Genomic DNA, 15040 nt, shown 5'->3' with positions numbered 1-15040 from the left:
GTACTATTTGCCTGCATTTGGCACATACTCCTCGAATTCTTTTTTTCATATAACCATCCAAATGCCTTTTAAATGTTGCAATCGTACCAGCCTCCACTGCTTCCTCTGGCAGCTCATTCCATAGACGCAGCACACACTGTGAAAAAGTTGCCCCTTAGGTCCTTTTTAAAATCTTTCCCCTCTCACCCTAAACCTATGCCCTCTAATTTTGGACTCCCCCACTCTAGGGAAAAGACCTTGGCTATTCACCCTATCTATGCCCCTCATGGTTTTATAAACCTCTAAAAGGTCACCTCTCAGCCTCTGATGCTCAGGGGAAACAGCCACAACTATTCAGTCTCTCCCTATAGCTCAATCCTCCAACCTGGCAACAGCCTTGTAAATCTTTTCTGAACCCTTTCAAGTTTCACATCATCCTTCCCATAGCAGAGTTGCATGCAGTATTCCAAAAGTGGCCTAATCAATGTCCTGTACAGCTGCAATATCACCTCCCAGCACCTATCCTCACTGCACTGACCAAAAAAGGCAAACATACCAAACTCCTTCTTCACTGCATCTGCAGACCTCACTTTCTCCTCCTTCTTCACTAGCCTGCACTCCACTTTCAAGGAACTAAAAACCTGTACTCCAAGTTCCCTAATAAATAAATCAATCATCATAGCTACAGAAATATTTACAAATTAATTAAACCTTTTCTCATATTCAGAAATCTCAGGCAGCATTAGTTCAAAATACAAAATTCCTAAATACATTACACTAAAATAAATCACATCCCTACATTACACAACATACAGAAAGCCAATGAGGATGTCTCCATTCTAATATTTTTCATATATTCTAACATTCACAGAATCCCTACAGTGTGGAAACAGGCCATTTGGCCCAACAAGTTGTCAAATTTGTAGATATTGTTGGATTTTGGAGTACATGTCCAGAAATTGATTCTTTATTTTCTCTACTTCAGATGCTTGCAGTCAACAAAGGAAAACGATGAGGGAGTTACTGATCCTTCTCAAGTTCAAGCTTCAGTTCCAGTTTCATCATCACTGAGGATGATGTCTCCTAAAACTGAAATGGTGCACAGGCATAGCATTCATCTGCACCCTTCCACACAGAGACAGTCACGTTGGTGAGGGAACAGTCTAGATTAAAGATGGGGCCAGAATCTGGAAAGTACATCACGGACATCAGCACAGAGGAAACTATACCCGAATTCCTGACACTTCAAGGTCTGCTGGAGACCATGCAGAAGGTGAGCATCTGAACTGAGATATAAGCAACATATTAGACATGAAGAGTGTGGTGCTGGAAAAGCACAGCAGGTTAAGCAGCATCCAAGGAGCAGGAGAATCAACATTTTAGACATAAGCCCTTCATCATGAGACTTATGAGCCAAAGGGCTGAGAGGAAAATGGGAGAAGGGGTGGGGGGGAAGGTAGCTATGAATGCAATAGGTAGATAAAGTTGGGGGCGTAACTGATAGGTTGGAGAAAAGGGTGGAGCAGATAGGTGGGAAGGACGATGGACAGGTAAGACCATTCAAGAGGGCAGTGCCAAGTTGAAAGGTTGGGACTGGGATAAGGTATGGGGAGGGGAAATGGGGAAACTGGTGAAATCCACATTGATCCTGTGTGGTCTGAGGGTCCAAGATGGAAGATGAGACATTCTTCCTCCAGGCATCGGGTGGTTAGAGTTTGACGATGGAGGAGACCCAGGACCTACACATCCTCGCCAGATGGGAAGGGGAGTTAAAGTATTCGGCCACAGGGCGACGGGGTTGGTTAGTGCGGATGTCCCAGGGATATTCTCTGAAATGATCCGCAAGTTGGCACCTGTCTCCACAACATAGAGGAGACCACATCAGGTGCAACTGATACAGTAGATGACGTGTGTGGAAGTAAAGGAAAGGATGTGGAAGGATCCTTTGGGGCCTTGGACAGATGTGTGGGTACAAGTTTTACACTTCTTGTTGTGGCAAAGGGAGGTGCCAGAAAGGGAGGGTGGGAGGTTGTGAACTTGACAAGGGAGTTGCGGAGGGAATGGAGTCTCCAAAATGCAGATGGGGTGGGGAGGGAAATATCTCACTGTTGGGGTTGGATCTATTTGTAGGTTGCGGAAATGGTGGAAGATGATGTGACATATCCAGAGGTTGGTGGGGTGGAAGGTGTGGACCAGAGGAATCTTGACCTTGCTGCAATCGGAGGGGTAGAGTTCAAGGGTAGAGATGCGGTAAGTGGAGGAGATGTGTTGAGGGTATCGTCAACCAAGTGGGAGGGGAAATTGCGGTCTTTGAAGAAGGAGGCCATTTGAGATGTTCTGGAGCGGAATAGTTCCTCCTGGGAGCAGATGCGGTGGAGACGGAGGAATTGGGAGTGAGGGATAGAGTTTTTATAGAAGGCAGGTGGGAGGAGATGTAGTAATATATGCCAAACACTACAATTACAGATCCCAAAAGCTGACATACTGTATGCAGACAACCTCCTGAGACATCCAAGGTGTCATTCACATTGCCCCTCTGACAGTTAGAGACAGCTATCGCATTTCTCATATAGTCAGATACTGGTCAAAATTCATCACTGCATCTGGTTCCCTGCATCTCACAGTTCTGCAGGCAGATCTGTTACATGCAGCTGCCATTGCAGTTCCTTTATCTTATTGGGCCAGCTGTGAGGGGGCTACAGCGTGGTTGCAAATGAGGGGGGGCTGCAGAGGTTGACCAGCTAAGTGATGACTATTGTGGGAACAGCCAGGAGGGAAATACAGTGTGCGAGCAGCCAAGAAGGTAATTCAGAGTGGAAGCAGCTGACAGGGGAGTACAGTGAGGAGCAGCCAAGTGGGAGGGAACAGCTAAGAGGGGAGCAGCTGAGTAGAGCGCATGGCCTGAGAGAAGCCAAGAGGGAGTGCAATGTGAGTGCAGCTGAAAGGGGAGTGCAGAGTGGCAACAGCCTACAGGAGAATAGGATGCAGGATAATCTGAAAGGCAAGTGCAGCAAGGGACCAGCCAAGAGGGGAGTACAGGGCGGGGGGCAGCCGAGAGGGGAGTGCAGGGCGGGGGCAGCCGAGAGGCGAGTGCAGGGCGGGGGCAGTCGAGAGGCGAGTGCAGGGCGGGGGCAGTCGAGAGGCGAGTGCAGGGCGGGGGCAGCCGAGAGGGGGGTGCAGGGCGGGGGGGGCAGTCGAGAGGCGAGTGCAGGGCGGGGGCAGCCGAGAGGGGGGTGCAGGGCGGGGGGGCAGCCGAGAGGGGAGTGCAGGGCGGGGGCAGCCGAGAGGGGAGTGCAGGGCGGGGGGCAGCCGAGAGGGGAGTGCAGGGCGGGGGGCAGCCGAGAGGGGGGTGCAGGGCGGGGGGGCAGCCGAGAGGGGAGTGCAGGGCGGGGGCCAGCCGAGAGGGGAGTGCAGGGCGGGGGCCAGCCGAGAGGGGAGTGCAGGGCGGGGGGCAGCCGAGAGGGGGGTGCAGGGCGGGGGGGCAGCCGAGAGGGGAGTGCAGGGCGGGGGCCAGCCGAGAGGGGAGTGCAGGGCGGGGGCCAGCCGAGAGGGGAGTGCAGGGCGGGGGCCAGCCGAGAGGGGAGTGCAGGGCGGGGGCCAGCCGAGAGGGGAGTGCAGGGCGGGGGCCAGCCGAGAGGGGAGTGCAGGGCGGGGGCCAGCCGAGAGGGGAGTGCAGGGCGGGGGGCAGCCGAGAGGCGAGTGCAGGGCGGGGGGCAGCCGAGAGGCGAGTGAAGGGCGGGGGGCAGCCGAGAGGCGAGTGAAGGGCGGGGGGCAGCCGAGAGGCGAGTGCAGGGCGGGGGGCAGCCGAGAGGCGAGTGCAGGGCGGGGGGCAGCCGAGAGGCGAGTGCAGGGCGGGGGGCAGCCGAGAGGCGAGTGCAGGGTGGGGGCAGCTGAGAGGCAAGTGCAGGGTGGGGGCAGCCAAGAAGCAAGTGCAGGGTGGGGGCAGCCAAGAGGCAAGTGCAGGGTGGGGGCAGCCGAGAGGCGAGTGCAGAGCGGGGGGCAGCCGAGAGGCGAGTGCAGAGCGGGGGGCAGCCGAGAGGCGAGGGCAGGGCGGGGGGCAGCCGAGAGGCGAGGGCAGGGCGGGGGCAGCCGAGACGGGAGTGCATGTGGAAATGGCCGATAGGGGAGTGCAATTCAAATACAGTTTTGGGTGTTGCTGTATTATGTAGCGATTCCATGTACACTTAATATGATTTTAAAATATCTGCTTCTAAACTATTTTTGCCCATAGCTGTTCACCCAAAATAATTAAAATGTGAGTAAATACTTATTTTTCACAGCAGGAGTTTTTGGCTAACTAGTTCACAGCTTTGGGTGCGCAGCATGTACACAGCCAAACAGCAACTGATACTGTTGCACTCCTGCAGCAAATTCTATGGGTGATCTTTTGTCTAGGTTTTAGTTTCTGTACTATAGGGTAACTTCAAGGATAAATCTAATAACTGCGCAAATCATCCCTTCTCTGAAGGACACACACGACACTGCTCAAATATGAACCACCAGTTGCAGCTCACATTGCTAGTACTGTCAAAATTGCTTCCGTTTCAGGTCTTTTATACCTGTGGTTTCCCAGCTCTCTCAGCTGTGTTGAACCACACTTCCTCTACTTCAAATTGAGATGGATAGGTTATAGAATCTTTAACTGCACTGTAAAAATTGTTCCTACTCATACACTGGTTAGTCGATGTGCTACTACATGCATCAGGATTTCCCTTCTTGTCAGTTTATAGGCTCTGTTTTCTTGCTGGCTCATCTGATTTTGGATTTTTTGTGGCTGGATTATATGAAACAAACCAGAAGCAAACCATTTAAAATTTGGACAGTGGACTAAAGGTGCAAAAACTAAATTGAGCTCATGTGTATAACGTTATATAGCACAAACTTTGAGATAAAAACAAGAATTGCTGGAGAATTTCAGCAGCTCTGGCAACATCTGAGACAGAAAGCAGAATTAACGTTATGAGTCCACTGACCCTTCTTCAAGAGGGTCTGAAGAAGTCACGGGACTTGAAACGTTAACTCTGCTTTCTCTCTACAGATGCTCCCAGACCTGCTGAGTTTTCCCAGCAATTTCTGTTTTTGTTTCGATTTTCGGCATACACATTTCTTTTTCGTTTTACAACTTTTGAAAAACTGTTATACACTTATATTTTAATATTTATATAAAAAGTTAACTAATATTGTGATACAAATAAATAAATCCTTCCAAAAGGAAGGAGCCTTTAATTCCCAGAATATTATCTTTATCACATTTTTTATCTAATAGAAGAAACAGATAACACCAGTATTCTGGATTAGAGTGGTGCTGGAAAAGCACAGCAGTTCAAGCAGCATCCGAGGAGCAGGGATTTTCCTGCACCACTCTAATCCAGAATCTGGTTTCCAGCATCTGCAGTCATTGTTTTTACCTAGGTAACACCAGTAAAATTACCCTGCTTGCGGTAATGGTCTTTCTCACAGCATGATCATTTATAAATAGTATAGTAAATAGTTGTTTTTGTTTCAGATTTAGAATAATGTTGAAAAGTACATTTTACACAGAATATATTGTTGATGCTTTTCAGCTTGCACTCATCAGGACACTTCACAAGGATATAAATTCTAAGTTTCTCCAATCTATTCATGTCATTGAAGTCCTTCATCCTGGAAACAGACTTCTAAATGCACAACTACCTTCTTTTTAATAGTAACCAATGGTCAGTTATAGTTTTATCTATCATTGATGCCAAATTTATCTGGGGCAGAGTCATTCTTACCTTCTCCCAGTTAATTATTTTTGATCTTCTCCTTTTGCATCACTGACCTAAACCTTATGGTACTACAATCACTGTCACCTAAATGCTACTCTAATTATATTTGACCCTTGAGACACTGTTCCCAAACCAAACAACGTCTACTTCCTCATTGACTGGAAAAAAAACTTGAATTTAGAAAAGTTTCCGAACACTCCAGACATTGTTTTCCCTTCTCTGCTCCTTACACTATCATCCCAGCATATGACAAAAGCCCTCTATTGTAATGATACAATTTCTTTTTTTTACCTCTGTCAGTTCCTGTACACCTTTCACACTTTCTGATGACATATAAAATACACCAAGTAATGCAACAGTACCTTAATTCTAGCGTCTCACAGCTCTAACCATGATTCCTATGGGACCATCCCTCTCTCCAGTAGAGTGGTGTTGGAAAAGCACAGCAGGTCAGGCAGCATCCGAGGAGCAGGTAAATCAACGTTTTGGGAAAAAGCCCTTCATCAGGAATCAGGCTTTTGCCTGAAACAGCGATTTCCCTGCTCCTCGGATGCTGCCTGATCTGCTGTGCGTTTCCAGCACATTCTAATCATGACTCTAATCTCCAGCATCTGCAGTCCCCACTTTTGCCTCTCCCAAGTATGGCAACTTGCTCCTTTATTAATGCTGCTACCCCGCTAACTTACTTTCCTTTACAAATTAATTTCAAGAATTTCAAGTGCCTTAGGTTTCAGTTATAATGGCATCATGTTTTTGCATGGCTATCTATGCTTGTAGCTCATCAACCTTATTTACCATAGTCCATGTGCTCAGGTACATGCACCATAAATTAACTTCAACATTGCTGCATTTCCTTTTACTCTAATTCCACCTAACAATTAACTAATTCTTACCTCAGCGATATTTGTCTTTCCCTGCTTTTGTACACCCTTGGTATATATTGGTTCCAACACCCTTCCTCTGGCCAAATTAAACGCTCATAAAACCCTCAAAATCAAACTGCTCCACTAGGGCATTAGTCCCAGGTCAGTTCAGGCATAACACTTTGGGCCTGTTCTGGCCTCAAAAATCTAAAACTCTCCCTTCAGCACACATTCATCTCTATTATCTTCCTATTTCCATACACACTCACAAAAAGCAATGGGAGTAATTTGGAGACCATTACTTTTCAGGTCCTGTTTTGCTCATTTATTCCTAGGTTGTGATGGACAATTAAACAGGAGGTGAAAGGTCCACAAACATCATATCCTAAACAATGGTACATGATGGAGGGCTAGAGGGGAGCCAGCAGCAGCACACCTCAGTGCAAAAGACAAGAGTGAAATACTTAGAGCCATCTTCAGCCAGAAGTGCCAAGCTAATTAGTCAATGTGGCCTCCTACCAAGGCACCCAGCATCACAGATGTCAATCCTATTCAGAAGAAACAGCTGAAGACACCAGATACTGTAAATGCTATAGGTCTTGACAATATTCCAACAATAGCACTGAAGATTGTGCTCCAGATCTAGCCAAGCTCTTGGCTAAGCTTTTCCAGTACAGCTACAACACTAGCATCTATCCTGATGGAAGGGATCATCATCACTATATCAAGTGGCATTTGTAAAGTAATAATCTGCTGAGTGACACTCAGTTTGGGGTCTACCAGGGCTACTTGGCTGCTGAGTTCACTATAGCCATTGTCCAAACATGGACAAAAATGCCGAACTCAGAAGTGAAGTAAGAATGATTGCCCTTGACAGCAAGGCAGCATTCAACATCCTTGACCATCACACAAGGATGGCAACACACCATTCTAAATTCATACATATGGCCAAAAATAGATGTCTCTTTCTGTAATTATAGAATCTGCAAACATTACTATTTTCTTCATCTTCCTCCCAGCTATTTCTGTATAACTGAGACAGCTGTGGTGTAGTGGATATGGCTCTGCCTATACCTCCCAGAAAAAACGCCATTCTCACCAGTATTCAAAACAAAATACTACTTAAAGAGTACGATGTACTCAGGGGTCCTATAGAACCGCCTCTTCCTCCATGAGTGTTTGGAAGTCAACTATTCCCACTCTGACTTCATATTCTAAACTGTAGGGTGACCAGATGCAGAAACATTAACCACAAAATTCTCAGCCTCACAGATATAGAGACGCACAGTACTCTCAAGGTCTGAAACCTGATGTGGGAACTGCTTCAGCACACAAGTGTACCTTGCAGTTCCACATGGATCAGGGAGTGCACAGCACAGAACTGGAAGTTGCCACCCAGGTTGACAGTGCTGTTAAGAAGGCATACAATAGGTTAGGTCTAACTGGTAGAGGGATTGAGTTCTGGAACCGTAACGTCATGCTGCAACTATACAAAACACGAGTGCGGCCGTACTTGGAATGCTGTGTACATTTCTGGTCGCCCCATTACATGAAGGATATAGAAGCACAGGAAAAGGTGCAGAGCAGATTTACCAGGATATTGCCTGGTCTGGAGGGAAGGTCTTATGAGGAAAGGCTGAGAGACTTGGGTCTGTTCTCATTGGAAAGAAAAAGGCTAAGAGGAGATTTGATAGAGACATAAAGGATGATCAGTTGATTAGATCGGGTAGACAGTGGAAGTCTTTTTCTTAGGATGATATGTCAGCTTGTACGAGGGAGCATAGTTACAAATTGAGGGATTTAAGACAGATATCAGAGGCAGGTTCTTTACTCAGAGAGTAGTAAGGGCGTGGAATGTCCTGCCTGCCAATTTGGTTAACTCAGCCAAATTAGGGGGATTTAAACAATCCTTGGATAAGCACATGGATGATGATGGGATAGTGTTGGGGGATGGACTTAGATTAGTTCACAGGTCGGCGCAACCTCGAGGGCTGAAGGGCCTGTTCTGCGCTGTATTCTTCTATGCTCTGCTACGTATCTATTCATTAAATTACTATCTGACTTACTAGAAAGAAGTTAAATGACAAATGAATTGAGACATCATTCAGCAGCTTCCCTTGTGCTGAAGTCACCTTATATTATATCATGTTTGCTTAAGTCTTTATATCTGTATTTACAAAATAATGCAGGAAGGTCTTGACTCAATCTCTGCTGTGTACTCAGTTTACTGATCTACCAGTAAATTGTAGGGTGCTACAATTAGCTCAAAGTGAGGGAAATGTGCACATGGCCTGTTGGGTGAAATTATTCCAAAGTACAAATGGTCAAAGTGCTCTCACTAACCAAACTCATGCTCAGTTTAGTGAGAAACTATGAGCTGCAAACAGCAGTGGAATCAAATCTAGCACCTTCAAGAGAGAGGCGGCACGGTGGTTCAGTGGTTCACACTACTGCCTCACAGTGCCAGAGACCCAGCCTCAGGCAACTGTCTGTGTGGAGTTTGTACATTCTCCCTGTGTCTGCGTGGGTTTCCTCCAGGTGCTCCGGTTTTTCCCACAATCCAAAGATGAACAGGTTAGGTGAATTAGCCATGGGAAATTAACCATAGTGTTCAGGGATGTGTAGGTTAGGTGCATTAGTCAGGGGTAAATGTAGAGTAATTGGGTAGGGGAATGGGTCTGGGTGGGTTACTCTTCGGAGTGTCGGTGTGGACTTGTTGGGCCAAATGGCCTGTTCCCACACTGTAGGGATTCTATGATTTTCTACGAAAACTACCAGGAGAGAGTGAAGGTAAATATGAATGCAGGACCTCAGAAACATCCTGCATTTTTCAGGCTTATGATATGAGGACAACATCATATATTTCATAAATAGGTACTCTGTATCTTTCATGCAGAAATTACACTATTTTTAAAGCCAGTAATATTTTAGTCCAATTAGTGACATCACACATCAACACAAAATTTAAGATAATATAGTTTCAATAACTATTAAAAGTGCACCACTATCTTCACCTCTTACCCAGCTACTTGTTTCTTCATCTTTGCACAAAGAAAAAGATCAGTGAAGAGGAACACATGTCGAAGTTTCCTAGCTCCTTCCACAAGTTCGACCAGAAAGCTGTCCTTTATTAGTTGCCGATGCTGCAAAAATCAGAAGGAAAACATTTTCTTTTCTAATTTTTACTTTGGGTTGATTAATGATTCTACTGTTTGAATAAATCAATGTGTTAATTTTACTTGTGAAGCATTTATCTGTACTTGGGAGTGTTTTTTTAAAAATCACATAATAAATTTGGCAGAAATAACATCTTCTTAGTAAAATTCTGAAGATATCCAATAATCAGAAGTATATCCCAAAAAGTTGCTATCTAGTGAGATCAGTTTTTCCATTGGTTTAGAAGAAATCCAGCAGGGACTGCATTTAAAACAATATTAGGAAGAGAAACCTCTCATGTTTTCTATTGAAAGAAGGTGTAGAAGAAAGCAGGAAAGAATAGTCCTATCCTGTTGACACCAATTTGATCCAGACTGGCTATCCAATTTCTCAACAGGTACAGGCATGTTGTAGTCTGGGCGTTATGGATAGTGATGGCAGAGGTGCCAATTTTCTTTCCAAATTTTAATGACAAGAAATCTGTCCTGCTCTTATAAACTATCATTAACACATGTTAGAAAGATTTACAAGTTGATACTCAACCTAATTGACATTGTCATAAAACACACCTTTCTTGGCCATCAAGTCCTGGCATGGAATGTGAAACCAGAGATTCCAGCTCAGAGGCAGGGATGTTTCCCATTGGACCATAAGATCCCGCTGATGAGAAACTAGCTAACACTAATACAGTATGTCATCGAAACCACAGAGTGATCATGGTATAAGAGGAGGCCATTCAAACTATTCAGTCAGTGCCATTTCCCTGTAGAACAATCAATCGCATTTCTCTACTCTAACCATGCTCTTTCTTTGAAGATCTGCAGTCTAATTTTCAGGAATGAGAATGGCTGAGGACAAAAGGTCTGAAAAATTGGTGGCCAAAGTAGCAGGCCATTCAGCCTGGTGAGTCTGCTCCACCGTTCAATGCAATAACTGCTGATATCTATTCAAGGTTACTTTCCCATGTTACCACTAAATTCCCTGATGTATCTAGTCTTCAGAGATCTGTCAATCTCAGTCTTGAACATAATGGTGGAGCTTTCACGGTCTTCTGTGGTAGAAAGACTCTTTCAAAGAAGGAATTGCACCTCAACCTCTAAGGTTTACCCCTTATTCTAGATGCACTAGCCAGGAGAAATAACCAAACCACATCTAGCCTGACACAGGCTAAGAATTTTGAAGGTTTCAATGAATCACCTATGATTCTTCCAAATTCTCACTAAGGTTCTATATAACTGCGGCTAGAGTTATTGAATCAAAATTCCCTCTGATGGAAGTAACATGCCACTTGCTTATCTTATTGATTGTTGCACTTGAATGCAATATTTTACTGACTAATGAAAGGGCATTTGGGTCTCTTTGGACACATGTATTTCCCAAAGTCTCTTGCTTTAAGAAATATTCTGTCTCTGCTCTTCCTCATTCACTTTACCTGTCCAAGTACACTTGATGTCTCCTTGCATCTTCTTCATATTTTACATTTCCATTTTGTTTTGTGTTATTAACAAATTTGGAAATATTACCATTGATCAAAATAGTTTGAAACTATTTGTGATAAGGAATTACATTACAGCAATGCAACAAAATTTCTGCAGCATCAAAGACTGAAAATGTGGATAGTTTTTTTTAATGAAAGATCATTTTTATTTGTGCATTTGCTAATAGTTAAACACAATTTTTAGTCAAATTACATAAGAGGTTTTTTTCAATATATAGTTTTCTTTTTATAACCATTTCATCTCAAAAGACAGCCAGCAAAATCATGGAAACTATTCATATTTGACCATGTTCCATGTAAGGGCAACTTTGTGGTCTGCTCGAAATACTACCAGTAAACATTTACATTCTACCACAGTTACAAGTGATTTGATTACTAGTATCAGACACACTAACTGTAGGGCAAAATTGGTATTGTTGGACTGACAAACCTCAGAACATTACTGAAAGTAACTCCTGACATGCCAAAAATTGTAAAATAATTGTAAAAGTGCGGTGAGATTAACATAGGAGTGTCCAAACCACCTCATCTGGCAGGGTTGCTGACTTTCCAGTTAGCTCATGTAAAGGAACAGAATGTTACATACCTTACAACCAGAGGTCAAACTTTACTGAGTTTTACATTCATTCGCAAAATACAACACGAAAAGTGCCAGCTCCAAATTCTACATCTCACCACGAGTGTCAATAAGTGCCTTGTCACTTTTTAGATTAAATCAACTATTTGACTGTTCTTTAAAGGGGCACTGTCATGAAAATCTAAATATCAAAGGATGCTTAAGTTATTATTCAATGGCAGCACCTCACTTGCAGTGTATCAACCTTAACTTATACAGTTAATACAGAATATAAAGCCTCAACAATAGATAAATGACTGATGAGAACAGGCTATGCCTCCTTCACTTGACAGATAACAGTTTGCCATGTTACCATAGTCCAGTCAAGAATATCAATCACGAGGGGTCTTGTGGCACAGTGGTAGTCATCCTATTTCTCAAACAGGAGACCCGGGTTCAAGTCCGACCTGCTTCAGGGGTGTGCGATATCAACTCTGAATAGGTTGATTCGAAAGTTTAAAAAAAAGCCAAAGCTGCTGAATGCCAACTGCACATGGATATATACAGTAAACAAAATTCAAGATTTAAAACTGAAATCTCACACTTGCAGGGCTGTAAGTGGTGGTCTCATTTGGAAGAGTTATTTTCAGGGGTGATAGTAGGAGAGATGTGGATATGAGGACTAAACTGCAGGACTAACAGAAAAAGGCAAGCAGTATGGTGGCTTCTACAAATATTTGACTCTCTGCTTCCCTACCACTTTAAATATCAAGAAAAATTTTAAATGCTTTAAACCCTGGCAGTAAATAGGGGTCAAAGAGTAAATACAAATATGCATGATTGCTAAAGTGGAGGCAATTATTCAATTTGGCACTGCACTTTTGCAAGGCTGGTGGTGCATTGCTACACTATGAACATTCCATCCTCAGGCAAATGTCTGTGTGAAGTTTGCACATTCTCCCTGTGCCTGCTTCGGTTTCTTCTGGATACTCCAATTTCCTCCCACAGTCCAAAAGGTGTGCAAGGTTAGGTGGACTGGCCATGCTAAATTGTCCATAGTGTTCAGGGATGTGTTGGCTAGGTGGGTTAGCCATGGGAAATGGAGGGCTATAGGGACAGGGTAGGGAGATGGGTCTAGGTGGATGCTCTTCAGAGGGTCATTATGGACTCAATAGGCTCAAAGCTTGTTTCCACACTGTAGGGATTCTACAATTTTTAGGAACAAGGAACAATATGCCAGCTCGACCATTCAATATGGTTCTGTCTGATCCTGGGTTTCAATTTTACTTTCCCACATGCTTCCTATATCTTTTTATTCTCTAAGAAAAATCTGTCTGTTTCAGCATCAGATAGGTTTAAGTTGTCAGCCTGAAAATTGGAAGAATTTTAGAATTCAGCATTGGAGGACCAATAAACTGACAACGAGACAATAGAATACAAATGTAAAACCGGTAAGAGGGGAAAGAATAAAAGGGAACCTATGGGGCAACATTTTTACACATAGACTGGTATGCATATGGAATAAGCTGCCAGCCGAAGTGGTTGAGGTGGGTACATTAACAACATTTAAAATGTATTTCGACAAATACATGTGCACAAAAGGTTTAGAAGGATATGGGCCAAGTGCAGGGAAATAAGGTTAGCATTGATGGACATTTTAGTCGAAATGAAACAGTTTGGGCCAAAGGGCTTGTCTCCACGCTGTTGGACTCTATGACTCTATATAAAAACAGACTATAAAAGTATCTATGGGTATAAAAATGGGAAACGATTAAAAAGATTAGCACAGGCAAATGTAGGCCTATTACAGGCAAACACTGGAGAATTTAAAACAGCAAACAGAAATTGCAGTGAAGCTAAGTAAATACCTTGTGTCTGTCATAATATTAGAGAAGTTAATGGGACAGAAAGTTGATAAATCCCCAGGGCCAAATGATCTCCATCCGAGAACATTGCTTAAGATGGTGATCATTGCTTAAGATGGTGCACTGGTGATGATCTTCAAAATACTATTAATTCTACAATGGTACATGCAGATTGGAAAGTTGCAAATGTAACCCCATTGTTTAAGGATGGACAGAGAAACAGGGATCTAAAGACCTGTTAGTCTGACATCAATAGTTGGAAAATATTACAATCTATTATAATGGGTGTGATTAGCAGATATTTAGAAAATAACTGTCTGGACACAATGAATATGAAGGGGAATTCATTTTTGACAAAGTTGACAGTTTTTTGCAGAGACTTCTTTGCAAGACTTCTTTGCTCCTGTACTTTCATCCTCTTGTGATAAGAGCTGACATACAATTTGCCTTTCAAATTCCTCCTGTACCTGCACCTACCTTTAAGTGAACAAAGACACCTACGTTCCTTTGGATAGCAATGCTTTGTAATCTCACTAGTTAAGCAGAGTCAATAAGGAGGACCAATGGATGTGGTGTTTTTGGATTTTCAGAAGGCTTTTCATGAAGATCAATAGGAAGTTAGTTAACAAAATTAAAGTGCACAGGACTCAGAGGGGTATATGCTTATCTCTCCACCCTGGAGGCTTCCTCCCTCTATTCCTGATAAAGGGCTTTTGCCCGAAACATAGATTTTCCTGCTCCTCGGATGCTGCCAGACCTGCTGCGCTTTTCCAGCACCATTCTGATCTAAACTCTGGTTTCCAGCATCTGCAGTCCTCACTTTTGCCTATATGCTAGAACAGACTGAGGATGAAGGACAGACAGAAAGCAGAGTGTTGGACATTCTCAGGTTGGCACTGCACTGCAAGGTTCAGTGCTTGAGTCCTAGCTGTTCACAATCTATACCAATGATTTCAATTTGGGGGCAAACAAAATATTTGTATGTTTGCTGAAAAATGTGTTGCTGGAAAAGCGCAGCAGGTCAGGCAGCATCCAAGGAGCAGGAGAATCGACGTTTTGAGCATAAGCCCTTCTTCAGGATGTTTTGTACGTTTGCACATGTTACAAAACTTGGTAGGAATAGGAGTTGAAGGAATCAGGCTGAGTTGGTGGGCAAGAGCATGGCAGATGGAATATAATATGGATAAGAATTAGGTTATCTGCTTTAGTAAATGGAACAAAGATGCAGAGTATTTCTTAACTAGTGAGATTACAAAGCATTGCTATCCAAAGGAACGTAGGTGTCTTTGTTCACTTAAAGGTAGGTGCAGATACAGGAGGAATTTGAAAGGCAAATTGTATGTCAGCTCTTATCACAAGAGGATGAAAGTACA

General features: G+C 43.7%; 1 protein-coding gene across 3 annotated transcripts in view; it reads right to left on the bottom strand.

The window, feature by feature from the left end:
* The window catches only part of LOC122562879 (breakpoint cluster region protein), a 487786-nt gene that overhangs the window by 174854 nt on the left and 297892 nt on the right, over nucleotides 1-15040 (bottom strand). For all 3 annotated transcript variants that reach the window (XR_015761290.1, XM_043716188.2, XM_043716189.2), the window contains exon 9: nucleotides 9614-9735. Coding sequence is in view for 2 of the 3 variants with exons in the window: in XM_043716188.2 (XP_043572123.2) it covers nucleotides 9614-9735 (122 nt within the window). In the remaining variant the exon portion in view is untranslated. The remainder of the gene's footprint in view (nucleotides 1-9613; nucleotides 9736-15040) is intronic.

The sequence above is a fragment of the Chiloscyllium plagiosum genome, unplaced genomic scaffold (genome assembly GCF_037043375.1).
Source record: "Chiloscyllium plagiosum isolate Xiang-an unplaced genomic scaffold, Cpla_swu_hap1 HiC_scaffold_24, whole genome shotgun sequence".
Classification (NCBI taxonomy): Eukaryota; Metazoa; Chordata; class Chondrichthyes; order Orectolobiformes; family Hemiscylliidae; genus Chiloscyllium; species Chiloscyllium plagiosum.
Note: the sequence above shows the minus strand (reverse complement) of the source record. Positions and strands in the feature narration are given on the sequence as shown.